This window comes from Mastacembelus armatus, chromosome 8 (genome assembly GCF_900324485.2).
Source record: "Mastacembelus armatus chromosome 8, fMasArm1.2, whole genome shotgun sequence".
In the NCBI taxonomy this organism is placed as follows: domain Eukaryota; kingdom Metazoa; phylum Chordata; class Actinopteri; order Synbranchiformes; family Mastacembelidae; genus Mastacembelus; species Mastacembelus armatus.
The window spans coordinates 13,978,015-13,988,194 of record NC_046640.1 but is presented as its reverse complement, the minus strand read 5'-3'; the positions used below and the strand labels follow the sequence as shown (position 1 = coordinate 13,988,194).

Below are 10,180 nucleotides of genomic sequence, written 5' to 3'. Positions count from 1 at the left end.
ATTAACATCAGTTTTTACCAGATAAAGCAGGACTGAACAAACACCTTGGATCATTCCATCATTTATTGTTGGTTAAAGCAGTGACCAGCTGTCATTACATAGCAACATTTTGTGGGTATTTGTAAAGTGTCAGGCTGTATGATGTCAACTGTAAAGCTATTAGAATAAAATCTAATGTTCCTTGCACAGCATTAAAATTGAGTCAGGTGCTTGTCAAATATAGGGACTGCAAAGGAAACAAGCATTCCAGGAGGGATTGCAGTATACAAAAAAAAAACACTCAGGTGGAAACTATGAAACTAACTTGAAACTTCTACTACTTGGTACATGTTCTTGTAATTTATTTTATTTCAGTAAGTCCTTCATAATCCTAATTGAAGATTCTCTGTAATCGTCACCAAAGTGATTCCAGTTATTCAGATAGTTGAAAAGTTGGTAAAGCTGGCTTCTTTTTGCAAACCCTGGTGCTTGAGGAATCTTTTTATGATAAGCAGAATAAAAATCATTGTTGAAGCCACCAAATATTCCTGTAATACCCAACTCATATTCTGAATGGCCATAGAAGGAAGAAGGGTCAAAGATGACTGGGCCTTCTGCACACTCTGCCACATTTTCTCTCCATAAGTCTCCATGAAGGAGTGCAGGAACAATGTCCACATCTGTGAAATACTGAGGAATCTTTAGCTGAAAATAACAGACACAATATGTAAATTGCACAGGTTAGTGGTGTAACCATAAACACGTGTAAAGCATGTTTGGTTTTTGATGAGATCACACAGAGGATGCACCTGTAGCTTGGCCCATAGTTCTCTGGCCTCTCTGTCTCCATAAGATTTCTCCACCATGTTAATCTGGTGCTGCAGCCTTTGCTGGGAAAAAAATGTCACCCAGTCATCCTGCCACTCATTTACCTGAAGAGGTAAAAACAACAACAAAGAAACTGAAGTGGAACTGCTGATAAGGATAATAAGCCCAGACTTAGAGACCATGCAAAACCACCCCCTTACAGTTACAGTGTACATATATTTTTACCTGTGACAGATATCCACAACATGTAGTTACACTGAAGCCAAACTTCTCAACACCAGGAGCCTCTGACTGCCCAGCCCCTTTTCCTGTATACAATCAAAGCAGTTATACTGTCAATCTTAATCTGCAGTTAACTTTGACTCAGAATTTGAGAATTACCTATTTAGCAATGTCATTACGTGTACCAGGTGAATAATATTTGTGCATTTGGCTTCATTTGCATGTATTATAATGAGATTAAGGTGAATTACCCACTGTCTGCTGCTCTTTCTTTAATTTTTCCAACTGTCTCTTGTTATAAAGATGCAGATCTGCCAGCTGTTCTCCTAGGTGCTTTGAATACCTACACGTTGGTTTGGACATTAAGTAATTCATTAAAAAATAACAAATATGCTTAAAGAACAATCTGCTTAGCATATTTTCATGATGCCCTCCACTCTAACCTGCATACAATGGTACAATATTGATAATGATACAGTGCCACACAGATGTGAGGGTTCTTACTTGCTAAGACCTCTCATGTCCAGATGTTCCATCACAAATACACAACCTCCTGTGTCAAGTTCAATCACCTTCACAGGCTTGGGGACTTTAACAATTTCTGTCATTAAAATGGCTTCCAAACTGGCCATCTCCCCATCAAACATCAACTTCGCCTGAATACAACAAAAACAAGTTTTGTGCTGATGAGCTGTGTGGTAGCACAGATTCACACTAGTTTGCATATTAACCCTCCTGTTGTCTTCAGGTCAATTTGACCCATTTAAAACAGTTAATATGGGATAACCTTGATTTTCTTTCATATAAATAACTAAAAATAACAAAAAATGATGTAGCCAGGTGGTAAACTTATGGTAAACTCATGCATAAGTAAATGACTAAGTAGTTTACCACCTGTATCAAAATGACCCCTAAACAAAGCAAGTTGTTTGTATTGTTCATGGTTATTTTAAGTTATCACTGTTTAAAGTTGACTTTCTGATGTGGGTAAATGTGCCTCAAGATGGAGAAAGCAATGCACTACATTTGGTCACAAGAGGGGAGTATTGCATACCTATCCCAGCTCTCTCTTGGGTGGAAGGCAGGGCTACACACTGGACAGGTCACCACTCCATTGCAGTGCCAAATATAGATAGACATGGGTTACTTCCTGTTTTTTTAATGTGATCCTGTAATGGAGATGTGCGGAGTGTTATTACGCATTGGTTTTCTATGTGAAATTGGCTGATGTTGGTGAGGACTCTGGAATTCTGGCCGCATGGTGATTACCCCTGTGATGAGGATTAGTGGAGCACCTTTTTAGCAAACTTGTTTCCAACATATTAACATATATTTTACACTTGTAGTAGGGAACCATCCATGACATTTTTTTGTTATTTTTAGTTATTTATATGAAAGAAAACCAAAGTTATCACATATTAACTTTTTTAAATGGGTCAAATTGACCCGAAGACAACAAGGGAGTTAAGGACATGAATAATTTGATTTTTCTCAGTTTCAAAATGTGCACATTCAGATTAATCACACGATCGGTGATCCACCCATGTCAATGTGTTTTTAATAATATAAAATACCTCGCTCTTGTGATTTATTTTCACAAACACTCTCCCTGTGTCGGTGTCATAACTCTGGCCCTGGCTGATACATCCACCTCCTGAGTGACCCGTTGACTTCAGCATGGATGTCCCCAACTCCTTCTTTAGCTTAGCTTCCATAGTTATTCCCGAACTCACGTCCAGTAGGAATATAGTGCATTTAATACAAAGCGCAGTATAAGTTCAGGAGGCGTTGTTTTCCTTCTTCCTAACGACCAGCTTTTATTTCTTCTGCTTCTTCTTCTTAGTTTAGATGCGTCTCGGGAAAATTGCAGCCCTTCGCATTTTGTACAATTAAACAGTGCGATTATATTTCAGTTCATGACGTATAAGATATTTTCATGGTAGTAACCATCTTTATTGGGATTTACGATGATCTTGTTTATTTGTCGTTATATTTATATTGGTGGTGGACTAATAAGCAATGAGAAACAAGACTGAAATTACTGTGTTTTTTTTTCTTTGCCCTATCAGAGCTGTATATCAGTGTCACGTGGACGTGGCCTTGTAAGACTTATTACTGTAAAAGGTGCAGCGTAGTTGTACCAGCAGGGGGCATAGGTGCACTATTGATGTTAAGAGAAATTATACATTGCAAAGCAAAGAACCAAGTGAAGAATGAAGCAGTGTCATAACCTATTTTTACAGTCAACAACTCACAACCAATAAATAAAATATTATCTTTATATTTTCTAATGTTGCCTTGAATTCTAAAGCAATGATTACTCCTCCCAAACTGTAATTATATCCAGTTAACTCGAACATATCATTTCATTATGATAAAATTAGACTTATGTAGATATTTTCATCAACTTGGATCTAACAGAAGTTCGAGAAAGTTAAATGAGTTGACTGATCCAGTAAGATCTCCAGAGCTTCCAAGATCTTTAAATACTGGTGTCCATTAGACATATGTTCTTTTTTCAGGGGCCAGAGATAGTATGGCTGCATAGAAGTGCGGCGACAACAAAATATTATGAAACTGTGCTTTTGTGAAGGTTTGAATTATGTCATGTTAGGCTATCCATATGTACCAGTGATGGTAACTAAGAGGCAGATCTGAGAGAACTGCAAAACGTTGTTTCTACAGGACTGGAAATTTAAAACTGACAAAACATTTCAGTTATCTAGGAGAAGGTATTGGAGGCGGTGGGACAGACAATAAGAGGCATAGTGGGTTTTTTATGATGGAGGTCTTACAGTCTCATTGGCTACATTTTCTAAACTAGATTGACACAAGCCACAGCACAACAGGACAAACAGCCTGGATCATCTCAGGGTTTATTGTTGGTTAAGCAGTGGAGAGCAACATATTGAACAGTCATTCTAACTATGCAACAACATTTTCAAGAAGTCTGTTGTATGTTAATCTGCATAACATTATCAGCCACAGGTGAATACTTAAGTTAGGTATTGATCAAACACAGGAACTGAGAATGACTTAAACATCAAGGAAGACATTGCAGCATATAAAACTTATTGGTACTGTATATGGTTTTCAAGCAAGCCTGATGAAAACATGTTTCTTGCTCTTCCACTTGCAGAAAATGCATGTCAAAATGTCATTGTAGGCAACCAACGCACAAATTGATTTACAGTCTTTAAAATACTAACAAAGTACATACACTTGGACTTGAACATGGATTTTAAATCTAAAGGTAGGTTGATGTAGGTGGAGTAGACCAAATAGAATTCTGTATTATCTACACAACTTACAATCTTAAAATGATATGCATAAACTCTTTAGCAATTAGCCACATCATTTTTGGTCAAATGTGCATATATCGAATATCTACATAATATGTAGAATTTCTGCAAGGACCTATAAGTGCAGTTATTTCAGTAGGTCCTTCATAATCCTAACTGAAGATCCTCTATAGCCACCACCAAAGTGGTTCCAGTGATTCAGATAGTGGAATAGTTGGTAAAGCTGGCTTCTTTTTGCAAACCCTGGTGCTTGAGGAATCTTTTCATGATAAGCAGAATAAAAAGTTTTGTTGAAACCACCAAATATTCCTGCAATACCCAACTCATATTCTGAATGGCCATAGAAGGAAGAAGGGTCAAAGATGACTGGGCCTTCTGCACACTCTGCCACATTTCCTCCCCATAGGTCTCCATGAAGGAGTGCAGGAACAATGTCCACATCTGTGAAATACTGAGGAATCTTTAGCTGAAAATAACAGACACAATATGTAAATTGCACAGGTTAGTGGTGTAACCATAAACACGTGTAAAGCATGTTTGGTTTTTGATGAGATCACAGAGGATGCACCTGTAGCTTGGCCCATAGTTCTCTGGTCTCTCTGTCTCCATAAGATTTCTCCACCATGTTAATCTGGTGCTGCAGCCTTTGCTGGGAAAAAAATGTCACCCAGTCATCCTGCCACTCATTTACCTGAAGAGGTAAAAACAACAACAAAGAAACTGAAGTGGAACTGCTGATAAGGATAATAAGCCCAGACTTAGAGACCATGCAAAACCACCCCCTTACAGTTACAGTGTACATATATTTTTACCTGTGACAGATATCCACAACATGTAGTTACACTGAAGCCAAACTTCTCAACACCAGGAGCCTCTGACTGCCCAGCCCCTTTTCCTGTATACAATCAAAGCAGTTATACTGTCAATCTTAATCTGCAGTTAACTTTGACTCAGAATTTGAGAATTACCTATTTAGTAATGTCAACACAGGTACCAGGTGAATAATATTTGTGCATTTGGCTTCATTTGCATGCATTATAATGAGGTTAAGGTGAATTACCCACTGTCTGCTGCTCTTTCTTTAATTTTTCCAACTGTCTCTTGTTGTGAAGATGCAGATCTGCCAGCTGTTCTCCTAGGTGCTTTGAATACCTACACGTTGGATTTGTACATTAAGTAATTCATTAATAATTAATTCATACCATGGTGGAATATTGGTAATGATACAGTGCCACACAGATGTGAGGGTTCTTACTTGCTAAGACCTCTCATGTCCAGATGTTCCATCACAAATACACAACCTCCTGTGTCAAGTTCAATCACCTTCACAGGCTTGGGGACCTTAACAGTTTCTGTCATTAAAATGGCTTCCAAACTGGCCATCTCCCCATCAAACATCAACTTTGCCTGAATAAACAAAAAAACAGGTTTTGTGCTGGTGACCAGTGTGGTATCACAGATTCACACTAGTTTGCATATTAACGACATCAATAATTTGATTTTTTTTTCTGTTTCATAATGTGCACAGTTACAGTCCCAATGTAGGTAATGTTAGCTACCTTTGGAACATATCCTATTCACTAATATGATGCCCATTCAGATTAATCACACGATTGGTGATCCACCCATGTCAATGTGTTTTTAATGATATAAAATACCTCGCTCTTGTGATTTATTTTCACAAACACTCTCCCTGTGTCGGTGTCATAACTCTGGCCCTGGCTGATACATCCACCTCCTGAGTGACCCGATGACTTCAGCATGGATGTCCCCAACTCCTTCTTTAGCTTAGCTTCCATGGTTATTTCCCGAACCTAGGAATATATAGCGCACTTAACACAACACGCAGTACAACTACAGCACCGTAAGTTAGAGGATCTCCGTTGTTTGAGCCAACGAAACGTCTTGCTGACAGTGATCTTGTTGTGCTTCCGTTATAATTATATAGGTGGATTGGTAACCAATCAGAAACGAGACTGAAATGTCCTCGTTGCCCTATCAGAACGATGGATCAGTGTCACGTGAACGTCGCCATGGTGCCAGAAGAGGCTACCTGCTACATCAATGGTTTCGCTATGCGTGTGCTGTAAAACTGAAATGAGCAGAAATGAAATCTGTTTGCTTCTTGGAGCGACTGGTGTCGGAAAAACGTTGTTGCTGAAACGCCTACAAAATATCCTTTCTGTCTAACTGAATGTTTTATAGTCACATTATTTTAAAGTCAGTAGTAACGTGCTGTGTATCTGAAGTAGTTAGCTAACGTTAGTTACTTTAGCCCGATGAGCTAACGTTTTAGCTAGTGAGTGGTAAACATTAGGTTAGATAATTAGTAAGTGTTACACAACGTTAGCTAACATCTACATAGTAACTCATTAAATATAAATAGCCTCTGTATTGGTCGAGGCTCAGATGGTTTTTCACCACTTTAGAGTACAAATGCAAAACAATGAAATGTTGCAAAACAAATTCTGAAGACGGGGCAGAACTGGGGCATGAAATTTTCCATCCCTGCTTGTAGATATTTGTATGTAGTAAGCTATACAAACAATAAGGTAATGGTACTGAAGTATAAAAAATTATTTCACATAGAAACCATTTGAAAAACGATCACCACAATGTTTTTCCTGACAGATCTTGTTTAAAGCTCAGTTTGCATGGATCAGGTGAGCTGGGAACACCTCCTTCTACTCAGCCAACGGTGAGTGTTAATAACATTTGTTAAAGATAAAGGTTTTAAAGAGTTTTTAGACTGTTTTGATGTGACTGCCAACCTTCCACAGGTAGGAACCAACCTGATAGACCTGACCCTGAAAAGGAAGAAAGTGACAGTGAGAGAGCTGGGAGGCTGCATGGGACCTATATGGCCCAGTTACTTTGAAGACTGCTCCTCAGTCATTGTATGTTTGTGTATACATACTGCATTTATTTGCTGAATTTAACAATAGTAAATAAATAGAGAAATTGAATAAGTTGATCAGATGTTTGTGTTTTTCCCTAGTTTATGGTGGACTCTGCAAATATCGCTCAGGTATCCTCCTCCTGTATTCAGCTGCTGACAGTGCTCTCTGCTGAAGCTCTGCGCAGTGCCTCTGTGCTTATTCTCTTCAACAAGATGTAAGACCCCTCCCAATCGGCCAAGGCTCCTAATTCTGTTGTACTTGCTCTTATGTAGTTTCTTTGCTTGTTTTCTTCCAGAGACATGCCCTGCAATATGGGTCTGGTGGAGATTAAATCCTTGTTCAGAATGGATGACATCATTGCATCTGCTACTCAGCCAATCACAACACTGGAACTCAGTGCCCGCTCTGGGCTGGGACTTCAGGAGGTGCTCCGCTGGCTGGAGTCCACCACAGTCAAGTGATTGATCATATATAGTATGTTTGTTCCTGAAAAGCCAATGCTGCATCTTAAGACTTAGAATAATGGTTTCAGGTCTTTTGGCAAGAGATTGTTTAATGTTGAAATCACTAAAAATGCAAGACTTATTACAAGAAAATGCAGTGAATACTGCATCTTAGCTATGTATTTGTTAAATCTTCACAATGACAAATCTTAGTGACTGTTTTTAATTCTGGCAACGTTTACTAATTAAATTCCGAACACAAGCAGTGAATTTCCAGGTTATATGTGCACTCATAGGACTTACATGTTATATTCTACAATATAGAATTTCTGCAAGTAGCTATGAGTGCAGTTATTTCAGTAAGTCCTTCATAATCCTAACTGAAGATCCTCTGTAGCTACCACCAAAGTGATTCCAGTGATTCAGATAGTTGAAAAGTTGGTAAAGCTGGCTTCTTTTTGCAAACCCTGGTGCTTGAGGAATCTTTTTATGATAAGCAGAATAAAAATCATTGTTAAAACCACCAAACATTCCTGCAATACCAAACTCAAACTCTGAATGGCCATAGAAGGAAGAAGGGTCAAAGATGACTGGGCCTTCTGCACACTCTGCCACATTTCCTGCCCATAAGTCTCCATGAAGGAGTGCAGGAACAATGTCCACATCTGTGAAATACTGAGGAATCTTTAGCTGAAAATAACAGACACAATATGTAAATTGCACAGGTTAGTGGTGTAACCATAAACACGTGTAGAGGCATGTTTGGTTTTTGATGAGATCACACAGAGGATGCACCTGTAGCTTGGCCCATAGTTCTCTGACCTCTCTGTCTCCATAAGATTTCTCCACCATGTTAATCTGGTGCTGCAGCCTTTGCTGGGAAAAAAATGTCACCCAGTCATCCTGCCACTCATTTACCTGAAGAGGTAAAAACAACAACAAAGAAACTGAAGTGGCACTGCTGATAAAGATAATAAGCCCAGACTTAGAGACCATGCAAAACCACCCCCTTACAGTTACAGTGTACATATATTTTTACCTGTGGCAGATATCCACAACATGTAGTTACACTGAAGCCAAACTTCTCAACACCAGGAGCCTCTGACTGCCCAGCCCCTTTTCCTGTATACAATCAAAGCAGTTATACTGTCAATCTTAATCTGCAGTTAACTTTGACCCAATTTGAGAATTACCTATTTAGTAATGTCAACACAGGTACCAGGTGAATAATATTTGTGCATTTGGCTTCATTTGCATGTATTATAATGAGGTTAAGGTGAATTACCCACTGTCTGCTGCTCTTTCTTTAATTTTTCCAACTGTCTCTTGTTATAAAGATGCAGCTCTGCCAGCTGTTCTCCTAGGTGCTTTGAATACCTACACGTTGGATTTGTACATTAAGTAATTCATTAATAATTAATTCATACCATGGTGGAATATTGATAATGATACAGTGCCACACAGATGTGAGGGTTCTTACTTGCTAAGACCTCTCATGTCCAGATGTTCCATCACAAATACACAACCTCCTGTGTCAAGTTCAATCACCTTCACAGGCTTGGGGACTTTAACAACTTCTGTCATTAAAATGGCTTCCAAACTGGCCATCTCCCCGTCAAACATCAACTTCGCCTGAATACAACAAAAACAGATTTTGTGTTGATGAGCAGTGTAATATTGGCTACCTCTGGAACATATCCTATTCACTAATATAATGTTCATTCAGATTAATCTCACGATCGGTGATCCACCCACTAATGAAATATGTCACTGTATTTTTAATAATATAAAATACCTCGTTCTTGTGATTTATTTTCACAAACACTTTCCCTGTGTCAGTGTCATAACTCTGGCCCTCGCAGATATAGCCACCTCCTGAGTGACCCGTTGACTTCAGCATAGATGTCCCCAACTCTTTCTTTAGCTTAGCTTCCATGGTTATTTCCCGAACTCACGTCCAGAAGGAATATAGCGCATTTAATACAAAAACAGGACAACTACAGCGCCATAAATTCAGGGGGCGTTTTAGGGGATTTCCGTCGTGTCATCCAAAGAGAAGTCTTGATAGTGAGCTTATTGTGTTTCCGCTATAATTACATAGGTGGATTGGTAACCAATCAGAAACGAGACTGATATGACAGATTTCTTCGCTGCCCTATCAGAGCGATGTATCAGTGTCACGTGAACGTCGCCATGGTACCCATCGAGGCTACATTTCACTATTCTTGAGCTGTAAAACTGAAATGCGCCGAAATGTAATCTGTTGCTTCTTGGAGCGACTGATGTCTGAAAAACGATGTTGCTGAAACATCTGTAAAATATCCTTTCTGTCTAAATGAATGTTTTAGAATCATTTATAGTAGAATCAAGTATAATATTAAAACCGATCATGTGATTTTTCAGTAACTAATGTAGCCTGTTAATATGTTAGAAGTAAACATTAGCCAACGCTACATAAACATAACATAAAGTCTAGCATTCCCCCACTGAAGGTGTTACAGTAATG

At 38.8% G+C, this 10,180-nt stretch overlaps 4 protein-coding genes across 5 annotated transcripts; 1 reads left to right on the top strand and 3 right to left on the bottom strand.

Annotated features, from left to right (window-relative positions):
• Positions 1 to 345: 345 nt before the first annotated feature.
• On the bottom strand, positions 346 to 2,909 carry LOC113141276 (ketosamine-3-kinase-like). The gene is made up of 6 exons (XM_026325595.1): positions 2,604 to 2,909; positions 1,534 to 1,685; positions 1,281 to 1,372; positions 1,033 to 1,115; positions 789 to 911; positions 346 to 684 (listed from the first exon to the last, which is right to left on the bottom strand). Exons 1-6 carry the CDS (start codon positions 2,742 to 2,744, stop codon positions 346 to 348), a joined length of 930 nt encoding a protein of 309 aa, XP_026181380.1. The 5' UTR covers positions 2,745 to 2,909.
• A 1,006-nt stretch (positions 2,910 to 3,915) lies between these two features.
• LOC113141483 (ketosamine-3-kinase) lies at positions 3,916 to 6,288 on the bottom strand. Its single transcript, XM_026325920.1, has 6 exons — positions 5,990 to 6,288; positions 5,587 to 5,738; positions 5,392 to 5,483; positions 5,144 to 5,226; positions 4,900 to 5,022; positions 3,916 to 4,797 (listed from the first exon to the last, which is right to left on the bottom strand). Exons 1-6 carry the CDS (start codon positions 6,128 to 6,130, stop codon positions 4,459 to 4,461), a joined length of 930 nt encoding a protein of 309 aa, XP_026181705.1. The 5' UTR covers positions 6,131 to 6,288; the 3' UTR covers positions 3,916 to 4,458.
• An 88-nt stretch (positions 6,289 to 6,376) lies between these two features.
• Positions 6,377 to 9,496, top strand: arl16 (ADP-ribosylation factor-like 16). 2 transcript variants are annotated; one of them, XM_026325923.2, is made up of 5 exons: positions 6,377 to 6,504; positions 6,974 to 7,029; positions 7,112 to 7,228; positions 7,330 to 7,445; positions 7,527 to 9,496. In XM_026325923.2, the coding sequence occupies exons 1-5, from the start codon at positions 6,396 to 6,398 to the stop codon at positions 7,690 to 7,692; spliced, it is 564 nt and encodes a 187-aa protein (XP_026181708.1). In that variant the 5' UTR covers positions 6,377 to 6,395; the 3' UTR covers positions 7,693 to 9,496. The 2 variants fall into 2 exon arrangements, with proteins under 2 accessions (XP_026181708.1, XP_026181709.1); XM_026325924.2 differs by lacking the exon at positions 6,377 to 6,504 and adding an exon at positions 6,533 to 6,883 and having other exon boundaries at positions 6,963 to 7,029.
• On the bottom strand, positions 7,991 to 10,110 carry LOC113141484 (ketosamine-3-kinase-like). Its single transcript, XM_026325922.2, has 6 exons — positions 9,470 to 10,110; positions 9,155 to 9,306; positions 8,960 to 9,051; positions 8,714 to 8,796; positions 8,470 to 8,592; positions 7,991 to 8,364 (listed from the first exon to the last, which is right to left on the bottom strand). Exons 1-6 carry the CDS (start codon positions 9,608 to 9,610, stop codon positions 8,026 to 8,028), a joined length of 930 nt encoding a protein of 309 aa, XP_026181707.1. The 5' UTR covers positions 9,611 to 10,110; the 3' UTR covers positions 7,991 to 8,025.
• Between the last annotated feature and the right edge of the window lie 70 nt (positions 10,111 to 10,180).